General features: G+C 36.3%; 3 protein-coding genes across 3 annotated transcripts; 2 read left to right on the top strand and 1 right to left on the bottom strand.

Moving 5' to 3' along the window:
• The first annotated feature begins 1,788 nt into the window (after positions 1–1,788).
• Positions 1,789–8,987, top strand: LOC127746727 (DNA polymerase I A, chloroplastic/mitochondrial). Its single transcript, XM_052260754.1, has 12 exons — positions 1,789–2,168; positions 2,918–3,668; positions 3,904–4,095; positions 4,594–5,273; positions 5,745–6,192; positions 6,456–6,551; positions 6,864–6,956; positions 7,042–7,236; positions 7,322–7,414; positions 7,501–7,713; positions 7,865–7,954; positions 8,280–8,987. The coding sequence occupies exons 1-12, from the start codon at positions 2,062–2,064 to the stop codon at positions 8,439–8,441; spliced, it is 3,120 nt and encodes a 1,039-aa protein (XP_052116714.1). The 5' UTR covers positions 1,789–2,061; the 3' UTR covers positions 8,442–8,987.
• Positions 8,988–9,560: 573 nt separating this feature from the next.
• On the bottom strand, positions 9,561–14,736 carry LOC127741296 (TORTIFOLIA1-like protein 1). The gene is given in 7 exon segments (XM_052253519.1): positions 9,561–10,147; positions 10,566–11,447; positions 11,530–12,158; positions 12,246–12,348; positions 12,844–13,035; positions 13,787–14,196; positions 14,199–14,736. Coding segments are annotated over 7 exon segments (2,721 nt in total). The 5' UTR covers positions 14,509–14,736; the 3' UTR covers positions 9,561–9,952.
• Positions 14,737–15,464: 728 nt separating this feature from the next.
• LOC107478538 (DEAD-box ATP-dependent RNA helicase 28) lies at positions 15,465–21,898 on the top strand. Its single transcript, XM_016098677.3, is given in 19 exon segments — positions 15,465–15,895; positions 16,166–16,345; positions 16,673–16,741; positions 16,846–16,952; positions 17,277–17,355; positions 17,830–18,003; positions 18,117–18,367; positions 18,441–18,536; positions 18,937–19,039; positions 19,130–19,192; positions 19,420–19,481; positions 19,706–19,802; positions 20,072–20,190; positions 20,304–20,346; positions 20,560–20,676; positions 20,679–20,771; positions 20,894–20,977; positions 21,061–21,335; positions 21,483–21,898. Coding segments are annotated over 19 exon segments (2,385 nt in total). The 5' UTR covers positions 15,465–15,538; the 3' UTR covers positions 21,499–21,898.
• The last annotated feature ends 1,160 nt before the right edge of the window (positions 21,899–23,058 follow it).

Genomic DNA, 23,058 nt, shown 5'->3' with positions numbered 1-23,058 from the left:
ATATATATATATGTATGTATGTAAATATTCTCCGGCCAGTCTTGACTTCGCGGGATGAGTTAGGAGCTTGTTATTCTGTATCTTTGGCCCTCTATTCCTATTTTTAGTTATCTTATGCTTGCTAACCATAGCTTTCTTTGTACGCAAGTTCACGAATTTTCTGAACATTGCGCTGTTATTATACGATTTTTATTTCTTCTGTTCTTCAAGACTCCTAGTTTATTATATTCTTTCTGCTATTATATGTACACTTTTTATTTTAGAGGTCATAATACCAAATCATCTCTGTTTTACGACTTAAGCGTAAAGCTCTGTATAGTAGGGTGTTACACGCTGCACTTCTTCGCTGTCCGGTCCGACACCGCCCCACCAACGCCGCATATCCTCCCGCCGCCAACGCCCAGCCTCTCCGCGTTCCACTTGCGTGCCGTAGCAACGGGAGATCGCGCCGCAGCAGCTACGTCCTCATTACCGTTGCCTACCCGCCGCCCCCGTTGCGCCGTTCGAGACATGTTATCTCCGTCGTCTGTCCTCCCTGTTGCGCTGTTGTTGATGTTGTGCCGCACCTTATCGACGCCGCCCTTCATCCCACCGATTCAACTCCTCCTCCTTTTCCATCTCTGGCTGCTGCGCGTTCGGGTTCAAAGCACACGGAGCAGATTCGCAACCTTGCGCTAGCCGAAATTGTCGTTGCGTCGCTGCTCCGTCGCGAGGATCTCCTCTCCTGCCTCCATGCGTCGCTGTTGATTCTCTCCACCCCGCAAATGTGTTGGATGTTTAATTCACTAGGTATGTAGATGGTTATTTTAATTCTTAATTGGATGGTTATTTTGTTCAATTTAGTTTAAGTATATACAATTAACAAATATTAGATGGTCATTTCACTAGGTAGCCGGATGATTATTTTAATAATTACGTGGATGGTTGTTTGATGATGATCTCGCGACGATGATGGAGGAGGAGGGGCGGACGATGATGGCCGGTGAAGAAGCTTCTAACGCTGGAGAGGTTGGATGATTGATGAGGGTGGGGTGGCAGACGATTTGGAAGGAAGAGGGTGTTTGGGTGAATTCCTTTGGTAAATTAAGATTGGGATGATTAATTTTTTTAAATAATTGTTTGAATTTTTTTGCTTAAGTAATTTGAAGAGTTTTCTTATTTTTTTCCCCTTGTATTGGGCTAAATTCGGAGCCCATTATTCACACAATTTAGATTTCTCGTTGTCTCCTTAGCCGAATTAAAAATTGTATTTAATATAGAATTTTATTTTGATACTATGTCAGTGTAAAATCGTTTTACACATGTATCTAATTACATAACATCATATTAGTAAAAATAACTATTTTTTATATTAACAACGTGAATAGTCATCCAAAAAAATAATTATAGCTGTACGACTGTATAAGATATTTTACACTATTAGTATATCAAAATTAAATTCTTTAATATAATACAAAATAATTTTTGAAAATTAATTTGATGTAAAGAAACAAAAATGTTACGGTAAATATAATCATTTTATATTAATATTTAGTCAATAATAATTATATTTATATTTATAAAAATTTATATACATAAAATATATAATTTATATTTATATTTATTAAAATTTATACATAAAAATTAATATAATTTATATTTATACTAATTAAATACTAACAAAATATATTAATTTCTCTAATAATAATACTAATAATATAGTAATATACTTCCCAAAAGAGAGAGTACAAGAAACACGTTGACCGTGAATATTCCGTTTATTAGCCTTAAAAATATTTTTCTTCATTCTCTCTCTCTCTCTCTCTCTCTCTCTCTCTCTCTCTCTGTTTTCTGGTTGAAAGTGAAGAAGCAGGGTTTATGGCCTCCACTCACAAAACCCTCCGTTTCTCTTCTCTTCTATTTTTCTTCACTCTTTCACCTCAAATAACCCTTTGACACTCCCATATTTACCCTTTTTGCCACTGCTTCAAACCACACCTTCTTCTTCTTCTTCTTCCACAGTGGCAGCTACAAGGTTATAGCTTGAGTTGAGAGTGGTTTGTTGTTGAAGTAGCTGTTGTTATGGCTATGGGGCTCTCAACTCACAGAACCCCTTTGATAAGACCATATTGCCCTTCTTGCTTCCGTGTTGCTCTCTCCTTCTTTGCTTCTCAGTCACACCACAACAGGTTCATTACCAAAGTTCTAATCTTTTCCCCATTCGGTATCTTCAAATTATTATAATGCTGAAAAAAAGGAGTTTTCTCTGTCAATGTAATGTTGGGATTTTGATAGAAAATGGAAAGTCACATCTGTTTTTCTGTTTGTTTGTTTCTTTGCTTAATATTCCTGTTTTTTTTTCCACTATTAATATTGTTCTTATGATTGCTGAATAATGTATAGAACATACGGTGAGTCTAATGCTGCTAGCTTGTGAATTAGAGGTGGAACGTTTCTGTTCTAATATCTAAATATTGCACTAGGTAGTAGTCTTGTGCATTGTGTTTGTTTGTGTGAGTGGTGCATAGAATGTTGAGTTGTGTTGGTTATTTGTTTTTGTTTATTATCTCTTCTTAGGAAGTGGATTAGTTGAATTGAATTCATGGAAGCATTTGGTCTGTTTTGGACTACTATTGAGTTGAACTATCTTTTTATTTTCTGGCTTTGATTGGTTTCTCTTTTCAATTTGAATCTTTAAGAGAGTCAATGGTGAATTTCAAGAGTTCAAGTTTGGAAAGTCAATCTGGTTTTCTGTTTTTCTTTGTGGCGTTATGCAATCTCTAATTTCCCATTTCATTACCGGTTTTTGGTGTTGTTTTGTTTGCCCTAGGTGATTGTGATTGTCTTGCAACTTCTTCGTGATAAAATGAAGAATTGAGTAGGCTATTACATTGTATTTATTGGTAACCTTTTTTATTTCTTTGTATGATTTGAACAGGAGAAAAAACAATATTCTCCAAATCAGCACTGCATATAGGAACTCTCTGAAAGACTCATACTGTAAGAAGAGAGGGAATTTTGGGTCGAATAAATGTAACAGTATGGAGTATAACCATAAATTTCTACACAAGATTCCAGTTAATATTTCATCAAGGAAATTTTCAACTGCGTCAACGGCCGGTTTGGCTTCTTGGAATCCGAGATTGTCCGGAATTTCTGCTGATAGCAAAATATGTTCTCGTAGTAGGAAGGCGTGGGAAGAGGCAACAAATAAGATACAGGAAAGTAAAATGATATGCAATGGACTGAACAGGTTTCACCAGAGCAATTCTAGTTATGAATCTAATACATTATCTTCCAATGATTTTGAGGCTATTCCGAAGAATTTGAGGTGCAATATTGAGCTACAGGGTCGCGGTGGACCTGCCTCGCCTTCTGTGTTGAACAATTCAAATGTTTTCGTAGAGAATGAAGAATTTTGCACCCAGTCGTTCGTATCTTCACTTGATACAGCTGAAGCGGCTGTTCCTATAATTAATGGCAATCATGGCTTGGATACAACTGCGAAGGCTGCAGCTAACACAACATCTACTATACAGGAATATCGTACCACTAAATCGAAACTTAAAGACAAGCTCTGTAGTATCTACGAAGATATATTGGTTGTTGATAATATTTCTCTTGCAGAGAAAGTAGCAAAGATGCTTACAGTAAATTACAGGCATCTTATTCATGCTTGTGATACTGAGGTATAAACCTTGACTGTGCTAACTTTTGTTATGGTCGTTCCCTGGTTGCAATGGTGTTCATAATTTCATCTTTTTCTAACACCTGTATACTCTGAACATAAATTCATTGGAAATTTTCCTATCATTTTATTATAATCTTTCTTCAATTCATTGCACATTAAAAATTGTACGAGTTTCTTGGCAATTTGTATTCACAATTTTTAGGCACATAATATTTTTTTTTCTCGGTTCATAGGTGGCCAAGATAGATGTCAAGCAAGAAACACCTGTAGATCATGGAGAGATAATATGCTTCAGTATATATTCAGGACCAGAAGCTGATTTTGGAGGTGGAAAATCCTGTATCTGGGTAGATGTTCTTGATGGTGGGGGCCAAGAGATTTTTGATAAATTTGCCAAGTTTTTTAAAGATCCCTCCATAAAAAAGGTGAACTTTTCTTTCATATTGTCCTGCCTTCTGTCTATATTCTTTACCCTCTTAGTCTTCTCGACATGTAGCACCTCGTAAGCCTTAATGGCTTGATTTCACCTGTGTAAATGATTCTTTTAAGAGAGATAAACCATACCTTTTCCCCACCCAATAGCCCAAGTTTAAAGATAAATTGATCCTTGATGTGATATCAGATCCTCTTGTTCAAGTGAGTGCAGTCCGTGCGCCTCTACTCTTATTGATGAATCATGTGAAGAAATTTTCAGCCTTGCAAGTGTTCATCCCTTGTTCTGTAATGAACTAAGTAATTGGTGAAACGATTGTTCTTCTTTATCTTTTCATGTTTCATGTAGAAGGGTTCATGCCTTTTTAGTGAAGCATTTGTCATTCCATAAAAAATTGACACAACGGATCTTGCATCACAAACTCACATTGGCTTTGTGACTTATGTTGAAAATAATTTTGAAATGGCTAAGTCAATGGTGCTTTTTGTAGGTCTGGCATAACTATAGCTTTGATTGTCATGTTATAGAGAACTACGGATTTAAGGTTTCTGGATTTTATGCTGACACAATGCACATGGCACGACTGTGGGATTCATCAAGACGTTGGGTCGGTGGTTATTCTCTTGAAGCACTTACAGGTGACAGAGAGGTCATGTCTAGGACCATGCTGACTTGTGAAAAGGATTTGATAGGTAAGGTGTCAATGAAAACTATATTTGGTCAGAAAAAGGTGAAGAAGGATGGTTCAGAGGGTAAAATCGTTAATATTGCTCCCGTTGAAGTGCTTCAAAGAGATGAACGTATACCTTGGATATGTTACTCATCCTTGGATGCTAGAAGCACTCTAAAGCTTTATGAGAGTCTAAAGAATCATCTATTGGATATGCCTTGGAAATTCGATGGAGTACGTGTTTCAAATAAAACTATGTATGATTTCTATAAGGAATATTGGCAGCCATTCGGTGAGCTTCTAGTGAAAATGGAATCTGAGGGAGTGCTAGTTGATCAGTTTCATCTTCAAGAGATTGAAAAAGTGGCTAAAGCACAGCAAGAGGCCGCTGTTAATAGATTCCGAAAATGGGCATCTAGGTATTGCCCTGATGCCAAGTATATGAATGTGGGGAGTGATGTACAGTTGCGGATACTGCTCTTTGGTGGCACGGTTAACAGGTGCACATTATATAAATCTCTTGTGCAGCACTTGTTTCTACCTTATAAAATGAGAATTTGGATCTTGAAAATTGTTCTCATACAGTAAAGTTTTGAAGAACCAAGAGATCTTTGTTTTGTTAATATCATCATAATTGTGTCAAATTTTCTATTCATTAGTTTCTTATTTTGGGGCATAACTGCTTTTACCTCATTCTTCTTAGCTTGAATTCTTGAAATAATTCAATTGAAATCTATAAGATTATTACTTCCATGCTCTCTAAAGTCTGATTTGTACCTTTTACTTTCATGTAAATTTGGTGTCATTACTCTTCCATAGAATAGAAGTCACTCCAAACTTATTCTTTGACTCATCTGTTGGAGGAGAAAATATTTGCATTTCTGTTTTATTCTTTGCTGTTTGCAATCAACTGGTTAAATTATATACATTAGTAAAACTCTCATTGTCGCATTGCTGCTTATCCGTTACAGGAGAAACCATGACGAGATGATCCCGACTGAGCGGATTTTCAAAATTCCCAATGTGGATAAAGTGATTGAAGAAGGAAAGAAGGCTCCAACAAAATATCGTGATATTAAGTTAACTAGCATTGGCTATCCCCTGCGGACTGAGATGTACACGAGTAGTGGTTGGCCTTCAGTTAGCGGTGATGCTTTGAAGGTCTTGGCTGGCAAAGTTTCTGCAGAATATGACTTTGATGACTTTGATGACGATTGTGACTTGGAACTTGATGATGATTTTCGAAATTCTTGTCAAACTGAAGTTAAACCTGTAGAAATAGAAAAATCTGCTTACGGAACAGCCCTTGCTGCTTTTCCAACAATGGAAGAAGGGAGAGAAGCCTGCCATGCAATTGCTTCTTTATGTGAAGTCTGTTCAATTGATTCTCTGATTTCTAACTTCATCCTTCCCTTGCAGGTAATTCCTCTTTTTTCTTACAAAATTTTTGTATTGTTTTCTTTTGCTATTCTGGTTTTGTTTATCAAATTATCCCAGTAAAAGTTGTTTCAAATGTATTCGAAGGCTAGTATATATTTGTTTTTGCATATCTTCGAGAGGATGTTGGTATATCATAGCATTCATAGATTGTATGTGTATCTTTAATTCTTTTGGAACAATTTTTACTTTTTATTTATTTTTTATATCTTCTATGCGATAGCTTGGTTTGTTTTCCGTGGCAGGGATGCAATATATTAGGAAAGGACCACCGTATTCATTGTTCCATAAATATCAATACTGAGACAGGACGCTTATCAGCAAGAAGGCCGAGTCTGCAGGTTCTTCTAACTCCACTCCCTAGACTTACAAGATTCTTTTTAAATGTTTTATATTTTATATATGATAGGTCGTTTTAGCATCGTTTGATTCATATAGTTGATGTCACTTAGTGGGACAAAGCTTAGCTGTTTGCCTATTTGGTTTTGTTGCATTCTCAGCAAATTTATTACAATAATTTGAGCTTAGAATTAGGTAGATGCACTATGAATATTTGAACCAACATTCAAATATGGATATCTCATGGACTAGTTTGATCATTGGCTTTTTTAATGCAACATGTTTAATCTGACTCACATATAATTCGTAATCAGAATCAACCCGCTCTGGAAAAGGACCGTTACAAAATTCGTCAAGCATTCATAGCTGCTCCTGGGAATTCTCTCATAGTTGCTGATTACGGTCAGGTTAGTAGTTTACGTTCCCATTATAATTCAACAAACAAGAAGAAAATTCTTTCAACTGATGTAGGTTTCTCTTTCTTTTTTTCAGTTGGAACTTAGGATCCTTGCACATCTTGCTAACTGTAAGAGCATGTTGGAAGCCTTTGAAGCTGGCGGAGATTTCCATTCAAGAACTGCAATGAATATGTACCCATATATTTGTGATGCAGTTAACGAGAAGCAAGTGCTTCTTGAGTGGCATCCGCAGCCTGGTGAAGACAAACCCCCAGTTCCACTCCTGAAGGTAAATCGACTTTCAACATGTCGATGCTAGTAACCTTGCATTTCATTTTGACTTGTTGGATTTATTTTGACATATTTCATTTCAGGATGCCTTTGCTTCTGAAAGAAGGAAAGCTAAAATGCTTAACTTCTCGATTGCATATGGAAAGACGCCAATCGGGCTTTCTAAGGATTGGAAGGTACCCCAAACTCTGACTTATTGTAAAGGATTTACATGGGGTGAGTGGTTTGATTATCTTAACAAGATTGCATATATTTTTCTTAGGTTTCTGTGAAAGAAGCGAAGAAAACAGTTGACCTTTGGTACAATGATCGAAAAGAGGTGCTGAAATGGCAAGAGGAACGTAAGAAAGAAGCTCTCGAGTCTAGTTGTGTTTACACATTGCTTGGGCGATGTCGTCGGTTCCCTTCGGTTGACCAAGCTACCAACTATCAGAAAGGTCACATCGAGCGAGCAGCTATTAATACTCCAGTGCAGGTCCTTAATTCTTTAAAAATGCATCAATGCTGTAGTCCTCTACTATACTTTCAAGTTTGAAGACCAGTTATAATACTCTTGAAACGTACTGATCGATCTCTATCTACAGAGCTTTCTCGTCTTACTTTTCTTTATTTGTGGAATGCAACAGGGTAGTGCAGCAGATGTTGCCATGTGTGCTATGTTACAAATTTGGAATAATGAACAGTTGAAGGACCTTGGATGGAAGTTACTTCTACAGGTTAGTGTTTATTTCTTGAATATTCTCCTGTTTTTGTACAACAGTATGTGCTTATATCTTTTTATTAAGTTCTTTTCAAGTAGTTTCATCAATTTGAGTTTCGAATTTTTAAAAATTATAATAATATATTCTACTTATGTTGAAGAAAATGGGATTGGTTAAGTTAGGTTATGGATTCTTTTGTCGAATAACATGAGAAAATCGACGACATTTTTAGTATTGGATTGCTATAATGAAGAAGAATCCATTCATCTAGTTTTGTAAGATTTGGTTATAAACTTTCTTATTCCATATATATGCTCAAGCATGTGTAATGACGAAGCAGGTTCATGATGAAGTCATATTGGAAGGGCCAACAGAGTCGGCTGAGGTTGCGAAAGCCATAGTGGTTGAATGCATGTCAAAGCCCTTTAATGGCAAGAATATTCTTAAAGTCGGCCTCTCTGTGGACGCCAAGTGTGCTCAAAACTGGTATGCCGGGAAATAGAAGGTCAGGCGTTGGCAGTGTGGTGGGATAACTTTGCACCCTTTGTTAACAAATCCATGGCTTGTTTTGGGAGAGGTGTTAAACCTTGGGGGAGTATTGTCTGTTATGGTTCTATTGGTGATTTGTAAATTTGTAATCAAAAGTTCTATGGAGGCAATTATATGCCCTGCATTGATTTCTAGGAAGATCGTTGTGACTATAGTTCTATTGTGTTGTTTAGGTGATGTCAAAGAATTGGGTTTTTAACTGTGGCTATCCATATGCGGTTGTTTTCATACAAAAATGATAGGTGAAAACCATTAGATGATAATTTAGTCAAATATATCAAATCATTTAACGGTTTTTACCTATTATTTTTACATGAAGATAACTTCACGTGAGTGATCAGCTTTTAACTTGGAAAAAATGAAGCAAAGATGCTTATATCAACTGCATTAGCAAGCTATTCTTATTACTGTTTTTAAATGTACAAATATATGTCATATATCGGATCTTCATGCAAACTGTATCATTTGTATTGTATATAGAGAATGAAATTTACTGAAAGTTGTTATCTTTTACAAATTATGAGTGTGATCCATATTGTCTTAGGCTAATTAGTTCTTGCTTTGGTTCTAATTGTCTCTGTTTGTTTACCATTTTTCCTAATAAATTTAAGAAACGACAAATATAAAATATATTCATAAAAATGAAAATGTCATGTTAAAGCTTGATTTTCGATAAATACTCAACAAACACATATAAATTGAAAAATTAAAATAAAATCAGATAAAAAAAAGAATGAAATTTTAATAGGTTAAAAAAAGGCAGAAAATTGGTTTTTAAAAGCTTAAAAAGCTTTAATCTACAAATGTTCCATATTATCTTTAACACATTAGGCATATTTGATACAAGACCCCATAATTATTAACGAAATCATACTACCTCAACCAAATAGCGAACAAACAATCATATCCCAAAGTGAAAACTACCTTCACAAAAATATAATTGATTTGCATGTCACTTAGCAATAACCAAAAATAGATTTGGTAGATAATTAAAAGATTTTGCAGCCAGATTCTAACCGCAGATTAATGCTCACATTTTAGGGTTTCAATCTTATGAACACTGCAACTGAGATAAGTGTATGTAGTCCAAGAGAAATTCCACAACAAATAATAATAATTACATGAAAAGATCTGTTCATCTGTCTTGATTTATATTTTATACAATGCTTTTAAGTAGCCTAGTTGGGCACCTCTTCACCACCAAACACCACCCTCTTTGTAATGATATATCCGATAACCAAACATTGCTTATCATATGCCTAAAAAGTTTATTTCTTCCATGAAAACTTACTTTTTTCAAAACTTTAACAAATTCTCTCATTAACTAAACTCAAAGAAATATAGCATCAATAGGTGCCATTGTAATGCTGGTTTTTTTTTTTTTTTTCGGTGGAGACTCGAGGAAATCACTCCAATTCAAAAGTCAACTTATGATAGAATTTAACAGATAACATTGTATGCTCTCTATTTGTCATGCTGCTGCAGATCGATTTCCCAGGCCGAGGCCAACTGCAAGAGAAGTTGATCTGGTGGCATACCTTCCCATTCCTCAGCTGTGTCAGCTGAGGAAGCTTCATGCAAATTCAGCAAGAGCTCTTTCTTAACTTCCATTGGAATCCCAAAGGTTTCGGGACCATTATCCAACACTATCTCCAACAACTGAATTATGACAATGAATTCAATATTTAAGCCTCAATGAAAGAAATAAAGCAGATAGAAGTAAAGCAGAGGCAGAACTGTTTTCAGCCTAAATATGACAATTTAACCGTCACATAAAATCATCATGAGATTTGATCTTGTGGCACTTCTTGAATTTCTAAATAATTATAAATTAGTTAGTGAAATCCACAGATAATGGTATTTTATTGTTAAAATTATTTTTCTAAAGAAGATAGATCCACCAGTTTAGGCTCTGGAAAACTACTCAGGACTCCTATATCATCTGTCCCTACCTACTAAATTTGGGAAGTGGAAAGTGTGTTTATTTTGTTATTTTAAATGAGGGGAGAAAAGTTCTTATGACTAGCAACTTTGCATATTCTGGCTCAAAGAAAGGTAATCTAAACAGAAGTCATACCTGTTGAATCCAAGAGAAGCAGATATCATGCAGGTTCTGGTCCAGCAAGAATTGTCCGATGGCAGGCATAATCTCACAGGCAATCTCATTTGAAAGTTGGTCAATTACAGGACCCGTTCTATCCATAAGTTTTACAAGCAAAAGATCATCTGCAGTGGATAACACTTCTGCGAAGGCCGAATCAATATCACCCACTTGAAGGGCATGCATTGCATTGCTCCAAGAAGTCCAGATGGCATCCCTATCTTGTCCAACATTGTCATCAGCCATAGCTTCTGCAGTCATTTCGGGGATTGCAACTCTTGTTGCTCGAGCTGTTCCATTGTCCTCCCCAGCAACCCGAATCGCTTCCAAGGTAGCTTCATCCTTGGAAGCTTGCCAGACACTTCTTGCAGAAGGCCCCTCTCCAAGCCGAATGGGCAGTGCTGCTTTATCCCAAGCTCTCCTGCTGCCCCCTTGATCACCTTCAGGAACTGATTTTGGTGATCTCGCATCAACAGAACTACCACCAAAAGCCCTCCGTGTGGAAATCTGCCCATTTCTGGAAGCACCATACCCAGGAAAATCCCATCCCTCAGACGTGTCAGATCTCCAAGATGGCCCTCTTCCCCTCATACCTAATGCATTTCCATCTGCTTGAGAAAATCTTTCGCTAAATGGAGTACGTCCATCACCACCTCTTCCATATTTAGCAGTGGAATAGTCATTAAAACCATTATACTTGCTAGAAGGCCTACTGGACCCCTCAAACCCTGTGAAGTTACTACCTCTACGACCAGATGATATCGATAAATCACGTGACATGTCTTCAACAATTCTTTCTAGACCTCGAACTCTGTTCTCTAGTGTCACCATGCCATCATGAGATCCACCCATGAAATCCTGCAAAGTTTTAAAACATTTATCACTTAAAAATAACATATGCCAGAACTATAAATATATTTTTAGGCCATGTAGACCATACCTGCAGCATGTTCATCAAATGAACCTGTTGCCTTTCTAGCTGCAGTAGCTGCCTCTGGATGGCCAACCAGTTTCCCCTGTTATTAGAGAAGGATACTTCTGATTGACCGGCAAGATTTGAAGAACCCTCCCTTTGATCAATTTCAGTTCTATCATCAGTATCAAATGCTTTTGCCCTCAGTTCTTTTGCATTCATCCTCTTATCAGGTGCAAAATCATCAAAACTATGTTGTTTGGAATTTCTATCATTGCCTCTGTCTAACATGTGATTGGGGATGTTTCTCTCTTTTGAATCTTTAGCATTAGCCCCAGATTCCTCCTCATTGTTTGAGCTTGAAGAATTGAGACCTCTCCGAGGAAGAACTACTTCCACTGGCAAATCATCCGAACCCCTTCTTTCAAGTTTCTGGAAAAATTCTGGGTTTAATTCTTTATCACTTAAGGCAGGTGCTTTCTTTTTTAATATTACAACTGCTTTCTCTGAGATGCCAGCTGCTTTTGCTTTGCCAGTGGAATCCACATCTGAAGTACCTGCGGGCGACTCCTTTGCTGAAGGATCAATCTTCCTGTCCCCAAGATTTAATTTTGCACTTGTTTCTGGTAAAGGAGATGCACTAGATTTGTCACCATCTAAAGGACAAAAACAGTTGTCAGTAAGGTGAACAAAGACAAAATGACTAAAAAATAGATTCTGGCAGACAATCCACATATACCTACCACCAGATACAGGCTTTGAATCATCAGGGGGTCCATCTCCTTTCCCTGCAATATTTTTCCACAATTGCAATGCCTCCGTCATGCTGTCTCTCACAGGTTTTATCTGAATATCAGGAAAATGTTACTTACATACACAATATATTATGAAAAACAGAAAAAGAAATGCATCAGCTATTCTACCATGCTTGGACAAATAACCCTCAGCCGCATACATACAAGAGGCATACATAATACTATCATAACTGACACCTGCTAGCCCAGTAACACGACATTTACTAATTACTATAAACTTTCTGTGGGCAATACATTATTCATTTCATGATATTTAAAGAAGACACAATAGAATTCCAGCAATAAAATGAAGTCAATGGAAAAAATCTATTTTATAAGCTCCTGTGTTGGTTTGAGGGCAACATGTGTCCATGTCATTATTAAAAGATTTCCTTCCTAGAAAATTTTTATTTTTTTAAAGAAAAAAAAATGTAAGCAATGATAGCGTGGATCTTCTGTTCTGATCTTCAGAGAGAGGAGAGAGAGAAGAAATGGGATACCAAGAAGCAAGTTCAACAAGTTATGATAAGAAATTTCACTCAAATACCTTGTCAAACCGGCAATCCTCCAGTACTGCTACTGTCGATGCTGCTCCATCGGCAACCAAACCCCTAGAGTGCAGAGCCAAGGAACTTAACGCGTCAGCCGCTGCTTTACGTGTTGCCCAATCAGTACTGGTAAGGCAGTCATGAATGCTAGGAAGCAAGTGTTCCAAGCTTTGTGGTGTAATTGCTCCAACCTGCAATCAAAACTCAATTACTGCTCAGGTTTCGTACTAGATCTCTTCTCGCCTACAGGTACTTTTACTAGCATAATAGTTTGTTTATTCAATTTCATTAAATGAAGACAAGGACAGAAATAAAACAGGACTGAAAAGTTGGACAAATGCAACAAGAAATTGACAGATCCAAAATAAAAGAATATGAATATTTTTTGCACTGATCTCTACTTCATCCAGCTAAAGCTGATAAACAATGCCGCCAGATCTTCCAGTGCAGTTCATAAAACCCCATTCCAAACATAAGTCTCATTCGGCCATGTCAAACTGAATGTCTAACATTTTTTTCAGTTTTATATAATCCTATGAATCAAGTATAACAAATAAATACTACATTCTCGCCTATCTGCCCAAACATACCCTTTGGTCTGTAGCTGAATGTCAGCCTTAAAATATAAACCCTAAGTTCCAAACACAATTGACCAACAACTACAACTACTACTAAACTAAGCCATTTCCCCACTATCTAAGTTCAGATTCAAGAATCAAATGAGACCATTGCATTCTATCATAAACCATTATTGCATACAAGCAATTAAATCCAAGTTATTTATACCAATTTTCGAAAACAGGGTTGAGGGACAACAAAAACGCACTCCAAACTCCACAATTTAGATCAATCAACACATTCACCTACACCATTTCATTTCATTTTATTCCAAGTTCATCTAAAAACAATGGCTCAAAACTCAAAAGAGGCAATGTGGCAAACCTGCGACAAGCTGGAAACAACAGGCAAGATTGCAGCCTTCGCCAAGAAATTAGGGCTTCCAAGCAGCTTACAGATCCTCGGACAAATCTTCTGGAACGCCGGCACCAGCACCCCACCACCACCACCACCGCCGGCGGCAGATTCCACCATCTTCGCCAAACAAGCCGCGGCACCAGCCTGAACTCCCTTGTTCTGCTCTCCCATCGCCTCAAACAACGGCCTCACAAACAACGCCACAACCGAACCAACTCCAGCACCATTATCACCACCACCATTACCATTGCCATTGCTTCCTCCTCTCAAATACTGAGCGGCAAGTGCTCCAACTGCCTCACGGCACGCCTCACGGATGCCGGAATCAGCATCCTTGAGGCGGCGAACGACGGCAGCGAGGATCTTCGTAAGGGGTCAGCTGATGCGGCGTCGTATAGGGAGTTGAGTATCATTGGAATTGATTCAGGGGAGAGGGTCAAAATGGTCTTTTCGAGGTCTTCAATTGCGATCTGGTGTGTGTCTCGGTCCGAGAGCTTGGAAATGGAAGTTAGGATCCTCTGTTTGAGTTCCACCATAGCAAGGTGGGTAGATAGAGAGGAAGCATTTGTTGTTGTTGTTGAAGGCGTTGAAGAAGAAGAGTGTGAGTGTGGTGTTTTTGATGCAGAGTGTTGTTGTTGAGAGGGTTTTGTTGTGGGTTTAGAGGTTCGAGTATGAGTCTGGGAACTCATTGTTTTTGTGTGTAGTTTCAAATGCAATGTTGGTGAATGGAGTCTCAGAGTTTTTGGAGGGTGGGTTAGGTTGCTTTGGTGAGAGTGAAAGGAAAAGCTCAACCGTTATTCTAGATCTAGGAGCATGAAGAAGAAGGCGAAGATGAGCGTGGTAGTGCGTGACCTGAGTGAGGGAAAAAAGATAGAAGGTTGAGTTTTTTTGAAAAAAATGATCATCATAACAGTTAAGAGAGACATCATTTTGAATAAACAAATCTTTAGAACTGTTTGATTTTAAATTCATTTTTACAATATACTTACTTACTATATCTTATATATTCTTCTGTTTCACTAATAATGAATTTATTATTGCGAATAGACTTTTTCTCTAATTATTTTTTAAATAATAAATTTAAAAATTAATTAGATACAATAATACACGATTAATCATTTATGTAAAATTATTTTATAATAATAATGTATGAAGATAAAATATTCTTCGTAATTAGTTAATTAATTTATCAAATTTATTATTTTTAGTGATTAGTTTACTAGCATATATCAAAGAATATAACATTTGTTTGGGCTTAGTTATCATCACCATCAACATTATAATTGTAATCTTTGCTTTGGAATTCTTTTTCAATAATATTTTTTTCCCTTTTGTTTATGTGAATTGCAAGGGAAGGGATATGAGGAAATTTTAGGTATCTTTTGATGGGCCCGTTTGTCTACTATATTACCTAAATACTCTCTTTTAGAATTTAGATTTAGAAGGGGGCCAGGAAACAAATTAACCTCGGTTTAGTTTAATATAAAAGATTCCATTACTTAGATCCAACCAATGTATCTATTGGGCCTAATGAGATCATACACTTTTTGTCATTAAACCCGACCCGGCCCAATAAACAAGAATTCCCATCGATTAAGAGAAGGAGGAAAGAATAAGAACCCTTTCTAAACCCTGTCTTCTTCTTCTTCTTCTTCTTCTTCTTCGTAGCGGCAAAAGGAACGAAAGTACCGAACCCATAAAACTTGAACCATAAACACAATGTTTCCCTTCTTGTTCGAACCCCAAAGCGACGAAGAGATCGAACACTCCGAAGAAGAAGAAGCATCCGAACCAGAATCAGAACCAGGATCCGAACCGGAAGAATCAGAAGGAGAAGAAGAAGAAGACGAACAAGAAGCTTCTAGAATCTCAAAGGAGAAGAAGAAGAAGAAAACACAGTCTCCGTGGGACTTCGCCAAGTACACTGAGTCAGTTGCGGAGGAGCACGCTCGCCGGAGTACAACCTCCGTTGACGAAAAAATCTCCAAAGCATTAAAACAGCGCTCAACACCTCTCGCGGTTCCTTCGCAAAACAACGACGTTGACGACTCATCAGATTCCGAACCTGATAAACAGGTAAAACTAGCTCACTTTTTTTTCATTATTTAAATGAAGGTTTCAAGGACAACTTTCTCCCTAGCTTATTTAGCTGATTCATGGCAGAATAAAATGCTTTTTATTTTTAATTCCTTGTTTCAAGATATTGTCTTATAGGCTCAAGTTGAATCATGACAGAAAAATAAGTGCTTATTTGTTTAAATTTTTTTTAAATTGTTTTTAATAGTTGATTGAAAAAAGGAACTTATTTGTTTGTGTTTTCTTTTTTAATTAATTGGACTTGTTTAGGAAGATTATAGACCAGATGAAGAAGATGAAGAGGAGGGCAATGCGGCTGATAGCAAGTCCTTTTTCGCTCCTTCTGATGGAGCATCTTTCCATGCGGATTCGTTCTTGCAGCTTCATTTGTCACGGCCTTTGCTCAGGGCTTGTGAGGCCTTGGGGTATGCTAAACCAACGCCAATTCAGGTTTGCTTTTACCTTGTGTTATTGTTTGTCTTTGAATCTTTACATTTTGATTATGTGGTTTTTGTTACTAATTTACTCTTGCGAGGCTTGCATATACTTACACTAATAAATTCATCATAATCCATTGTGCGGTTGTATGTTTGCAACTCTATTTTGAATGGTATTAGAATCTCTAGATGAATCAACCTTAGACTTCGATGTGTGAACAGTCTCCAAGTATAAAACATGTGCAAGTAGCCACTATCGTCACTTTTATTTGTTGTATGATTTCATGCTTTGTCGAACACTAGAAAAATTTACCTTGTTCTTGGGTTTGAATGATGGTAGGCAGCTTGTATACCATTGGCGTTAAATGGTCGTGATATATGTGGAAGTGCCATTACTGGGTCAGGAAAGGTAGTGCTTCTTTTTCTGTTCTTGGGATGATTGTTACCTTCTGACACTATCCACTTTTCTTTTCTTGGTAACTGAGTTGTTGTATCGTCTGTGTTTTAATACAGACAGCTGCATTTGCACTTCCCACATTAGAGAGGTTGTTGTTCCGTCCTAAACGCATGCATGCAATAAGGGTCCTTATTCTTACACCAACCAGAGAGTTAGCAGTACAGTAAGTATTTTCTTATTTGTTTATGGACCACTTTTGTAACTAGATGGATCGAAGTGAACATTGTTTTTGGTTTTCTGTCATCAAATGACAAATGTATTCATATAATGAAGTGGTTTCTCTTGTAATATTAAATACGATCTCATCAATTCTCATATTAAGGCTAAGGGCATGCTTTGTAGTTTGTTAAAAAAATCATCAGTTTAGTTAATTATAATGAATCAAGTACTTGTGGTAGAAGGTTATAGATGTAAAATATGGTAGCGCCTTTTTTAATATATATATGTAATCTTTCTAAATATATTTATTCCTGATTTTTTTTGGCAGAGTTCACAGTATGATAGAGAAGCTTGCTCAATTTACTGATATTAGATGTTGCCTGGTTGTTGGGGGTTTGTCAACGAAGGTTTGATTCTGGTTTCTTCATGATGTTGTAATTTCATATGCTTACTGTTAGGGCAAATAGAGGTCATCTGCACTCCTGTATGATGTTGAGGTACCTGTTTGGAAAAATATCAATAGCCTGGTTGCTTTTTCTGTAATTCTGAAAAATGTCATGGGCCATTCCTGTTAGTTTGACATGAATAATCAATTATGGATTTCAACTGAGAGTTTCTTTCCGGCTACACTGCTGGAAGTGTATTACGTTAATATAAAAGACATGTGATTCTGCAATGCATTTGATAACCAAGTAGTTAATGATTTCATTTTTGGTGCTTTTTTCACGTTTTGCCTTTGTATGTTTCTAATTATGTTTGAAGGAGGATAATGCAATATGCCTTTTATTGGTTTTAAATATTTCCCTATTATAGAGTTAGTTGGTGAGGCAAACTGTGTACTTTGCTATTATACCTTAGAAGCGGTCACTTGTTTTTTCTAGGTGCAAGAAGCTGCTTTGAGATCAATGCCAGACATTGTCGTTGCTACCCCAGGACGTATGATAGACCATTTACGTAATTCTATGTCAGTGGATTTGGATGATCTTGCTGTGCTAATCCTTGATGAGGCGGATCGTCTTTTAGAGCTTGGATTTAGTGCTGAAATTCATGAACTTGTATGTTTTACTAGGATCAACAATGCAATGATCACTAAATCCAAATATCGTTTTAAATTTTAATTGCTTTCAGTTTTTGGAAGAAAATGTCAAAACAGTTGGTTATTTAATAGGTTCGCATGTGTCCCAAGAAAAGGCAGACAATGCTATTTTCAGCAACAATGACTGAGGAGGTTGATGACCTTATTAAATTGTCCCTAACAAAACCTGTGCGTCTTTCTGCTGATCCATCTCCATCCACTTCTGTACTCTATACTATGGTAGTTGGCTCTATATGTCATATTCATGCTCCTGTGGAATATATTCTTTTCCCCCTAATACTGATTATGCAAATTATCAATTTATCATGTGAAACTCATTTCAAGTTAGCACAGTTTTATATTTGAGTGGAGAATGGAGACCCTTAAATCCTGTTAACTGTTGTTTTCCTTTTTCAGGGTGGTTAGGATACGAAGATTGCGTGAAGCAAATCAGGAAGCAGTTCTTCTTGCAATGTGCTCCAAAACTTTTACTTCTAAAGTTATCATCTTCAGGTTATATTCATTTTCCCTGCTTATTTGAATAATAGTTTTCTTGGTACATGTAGTTTATTTAATTGTTAGCGATATTGACTATAATCTGGCGTTGAATTCGCTTCTCCAGTATTCATATCAATGGAGAAGGCTGCTCTAAAGTGACATTATCCATATGTAGATTAATAGTTACTGTGTGTGAAGTGTGAACCACTGGTGATTAGTCATCCATTCAGTTATTTCAATGTATAAATGATGGTTCTTCCTCCATTTGGAACATGTTTATGAAAAAATAAGCCAAAAATCTCTATTCCCACCTTTTAGATTTAAGTATACTTCCTAGCTCCTTCATTTGCACTGACTTCATTCTGCTAGTCTTATTTTCTCTAACTTGTTGATTATCTATCATCTCTACGTACAGTGGAACAAAGCAAGCTGCACATAGGTTGAAGATTATATTTGGATTAGCTGGTCTGAAAGCTGCTGAACTTCATGGAAATCTTACTCAAGCCCAGCGCCTTGAAGTATGTTTCTTAAATTAATAAATTGGCAGTAAGGTTTGCTTAATATTTATATTTGTGTTATGCTAAGATTTTTTTGCTTATGATTGATAGGCTTTGGAACAATTCAGGAAGCAAGAAGTTGACTTTTTGATTGCAACTGATGTGGCTGCCCGTGTAAGAATCAATTAAAGTTCATTTTTCTTTTATTTGGCTATTAGTCCCACATTAGTATTAATCATTCCGTTGCCTTGTCTGTACCCTTTATATTGGGACACATTGTAAGGATAGTGAACTTGCTTCAGTTAGATAGAAACATCCAAAGTTGTCATAGTGTCTTATTAGCTTTTTCCTTTGGAATTTTGGATATATATTTGACCCCTGTCAATGTATTTTACTTATAGGGCCTTGACATCATAGGTGTTCAAACAGTTATCAACTATGCATGTCCTCGCGATCTTACCAGGTAGAGTCTGTGATTCATGTTGTTGTCAACTCTGCTTTTGATGAATAAAATTTTGACATGTTTCATGTGTTACAACTCTCGTTTTGCATCCTTCAGTTTGTTTCGCTTACCTTAATTGTTACTTATTACAATATCTCATGCTGGTCTAATGGTCTTGCCTTTAACATCATTTTATTCTCTCTCTGTGTCTCCTGTTAACTTTAATCAATACCTTTATTCTGAAGCTATGTTCATCGAGTGGGTCGTACAGCAAGAGCTGGCCGAGAAGGATGCGCCGTCACATTTGTGACTGATAACGACCGGTCACTTCTAAAAGCAATTGTGAGTTTCTTTCCCATGATTTTTAATTTTTTACTCCTCTTTTTCAGCTTAGTTTCATAATTTCTTCCTGTCTTCCTTTTAAGATAGTATAGTTATGCAAGCTGATGCGTGATCTTAATACTAGTTATTTGGATGTTCCTAGTTGAATACCTTACTGATTCTTTGCATAGACAGAATTGAAGTAGAAACTAAAAGAGTAAAAAGAAAGTCAGTGATTTTTATTATCCTTTTTATAATCTTTCTGTTAAAGCTGGTTTTCAATTGATTAGGCAAAGAGAGCTGGTTCAAAGCTGAAGAGCCGAATTGTAGCAGAACAATCCATACATAAATGGTCTCATATAATTGAGCAATTGGAGGATCAAATTGCAGAAGTACTTGAAGAAGAGAGGTTTTTGATTGTTAATGGTTCTCTTATTTTAGCTACTGTACTGTATTAATAACTACTGTACTGTATTTTTACATCTCAAATTCTCATATTTTCTTTTTTTTTTTGGGGTCCAGGGAAGAAAGAGCCCTAAGAAAAGCTGAAATGGAGGCCACAAAGGTATAGATCAGCGATCCGTTGTTTTGTTTGCTTGGAGTTCTGGGATGCCTTGGATTACAATTCTGTGTGTTCACTTCACATTATTGTTTAAGAAATAGTACTTCCTAATAGTAGTATTGTATATGTGGCTTTGAACCTTCCATTCACACACTGCATTTTCTCATTCAAAAGATTTACCATTCAAATATAATCATGTTCTTATAAAATGGGCAGGCTGAAAACTTGATTGCTCATAAGGAAGAGATCTTTTCCCGCCCCAAAAGAACCTGGTTTGTAACAGAGACAGAAAAGAAGGTTGCTGCAAAAGCAGCAAAGGTAAAATTTCTTGTTTCATTGTTAATAACGACAAGAGTTCTGGAAAGGTAATAAGTGCTCAGGAAGCTGAAGACCTCAAAATGAAGGAAAAGAGGAAGCGGGAGCGAGAGGTAAGGAGGGGACCCCCTATTTTGCATGCAGCTTTTTTATTATTGTACCTATTAGGATATATATTCAAACTTGTTTCCATGCATTATTCAGTAATTGCATGATGGATTTTTAACCAATGCAGAAAAATTTGCCGAGAAAGAAGCGTAGAAAATTGGAAGCGGCTAGAGAGATGTTGGAAGATGAAGGAGATGATGACAAACCAGAAGTATGCACTTCCTGTTTGCATTTAAGGTTGTAATTTAATTCGTATTCCTTAACCTCTGTTGAACTTTAATACATGAACTGCAGGCTAAGGGGGCAAATAAGAAAGAAAAGGGTGGACTTTCACTTGTTGATGTCGCTTATCGACGAGCAAAAGCAGTGAAGGCTGTCAAGAAGGCAATGGATTCAGGCAAGATCGTGAAGAAGAACAAAAAGAATACCAATCGTCCTTCACATAAGTCGTCTTCAAGGACACAGGAGATGCAGGAGCTATTCCAGGCTGACATGAAGGACAAAAAGCCGAAAAGAAGAGGTGCTGGAGCAGGAAAAAAATCTAAGAGTTCGTTCAAGAGCAAGTCAAGGTATTTACTCAAATCAATCCCATATCTTACATCTGATTAGTTTCATCTTGGTTGAGTCATAAAGTATTAACTTCTTTCTAACGTTGGTAGTTTTTCTGCATCCTGATTTATACTTGCTTTCAATATCTCATTCAAATTCTTTTTCAGGTACAAGCGCAGGTAGTTTGAGGCTAACGATCCTTATTAAAAATGTGTTCATGGAATGAAAATGGACCTGCAATGCAAGACCTTATTGTTAATCTGACATGGGTGCAAAGGCACAAGACTTGTACCATATCCAGTCACCAATGGAGGTGATTAAATGAGCAGCTTCTACCACCTGTGAGTTTTAATGGTTGCCTTTTGGTGCTTTTGTGTTACCATGGTGACTGGTGGATAATCAATGTGAGAAGTTAACAATCACATCTCCCATACCCTTTTGTGAGTTTCGATTGTTGTATCATGTGAACTTCATTCATGACCCAATTTGAGTTGTGGTTTATAGCTAAATATTTATAGTTGCTCAATTTTGTAATTCAAGAATCGAATTCTAAATTTATGATTAGAGATTATTCATTGCTAAATATTTATAGTACTTGGAATGATAAGGTAGGAGTCAAATGGATTTGATTTGAACTATTAGTTTGATCTTCTGTTTGGAATTATGGATAACAGATATTACAATGTATATAAAAGTTAATAATTTTCTGAGTATATACCCAAATAGGTCCCTAAGAAATTTTACATTGGACTTTTTCGTCCCCAAGAAGTTTTTATTACAAACTTCTTACAGAGGTCTTTGAACTTTACAAAAATAAGACATATAGGTCATTTCATCACATTTTCAAGGACTTATTTGTCCAAGTAAAAACGACGAGTCTGACTATAGTAGAGATTTATATATCTTATTTTTATAAAGTTTAATGACTTCGATGTAATAAATTTTTTTGAGGATGAAAACATCCAACACAATTTCTTAAGAATCTATTTGGGTATATACTCTAATTTCTTGACACAAAAATACGTTTGTTGAATATAATGTCCACTAATTTATATCAACCATGTTACTAACTGCATACAAAACTTCATGAGATATTAAAGCTCACATGATATGTTTAATGATATCTCACATTCCTAGTAGAACATCGCATGTAATATCACGATATTAATTATCATAAGCAACACTAGTTTTAATTTAGTTTGGGAGAACATCGCATGTAACAATCGGTTTCTTAAAATATGTAATCTGCATTAAAGAAACGCGTCATATTTGTTGGGATGAGAAATCTATCCATTTTACATCTGAAACAATTATAATCTCATGGTTGGACAAAAAAATAAGAATAAAAACAAAAACAAGACAATAACAAAAAAATAGGAGACTATAACATGTTGGTTGAGGCTAATTTTTTTTATATGAAAAAAAATTGTGTGTAATTCATCATTATGGATGATTGGTGTGTTTTTTTTGGATATGGATTATTTTTTTTAAATTTTAAATAACAAATGGGATACTCAGATTTGGGGAAGTAGAGAAACCTAAGGGTCAGATTTCATAGGATACAAATCTGAGAGTCATAACTAATATTGCTATTTTTTGCTTTGTGCTTTTAGATTTGTATTTTAAAAAAAAAATTAAAATCATAAATCTAACCATTAGATTTGTGGTTATCAACAAAAAAAAATTAAAACACCATAAATCTGATCCTCAAATTTGTGATATTTATATAAATAAAAAATACAC

This window comes from Arachis duranensis, chromosome 1 (assembly GCF_000817695.3).
Source record: "Arachis duranensis cultivar V14167 chromosome 1, aradu.V14167.gnm2.J7QH, whole genome shotgun sequence".
NCBI classification, from domain to species: Eukaryota; Viridiplantae; Streptophyta; class Magnoliopsida; order Fabales; family Fabaceae; genus Arachis; species Arachis duranensis.
The sequence above is the reverse complement of the archived record's forward strand: the minus strand, read 5'-3'. Positions and strand labels throughout refer to the sequence as shown.

Coding starts and splice junctions, on each gene's coding strand:
- LOC127746727 (XM_052260754.1), top strand. CDS start 2,062: ATGGCTATGGGGCTCTCAACTCACAGAACCCCTTTGATAAGACCATAT. Junction 5,274..5,744: donor TTTGGTGGCACGGTTAACAG/GTGCACATTATA, acceptor TATCCGTTACAG/GAGAAACCATGACGAGATGA. Junction 6,552..6,863: donor CAAGAAGGCCGAGTCTGCAG/GTTCTTCTAACT, acceptor ATTCGTAATCAG/AATCAACCCGCTCTGGAAAA.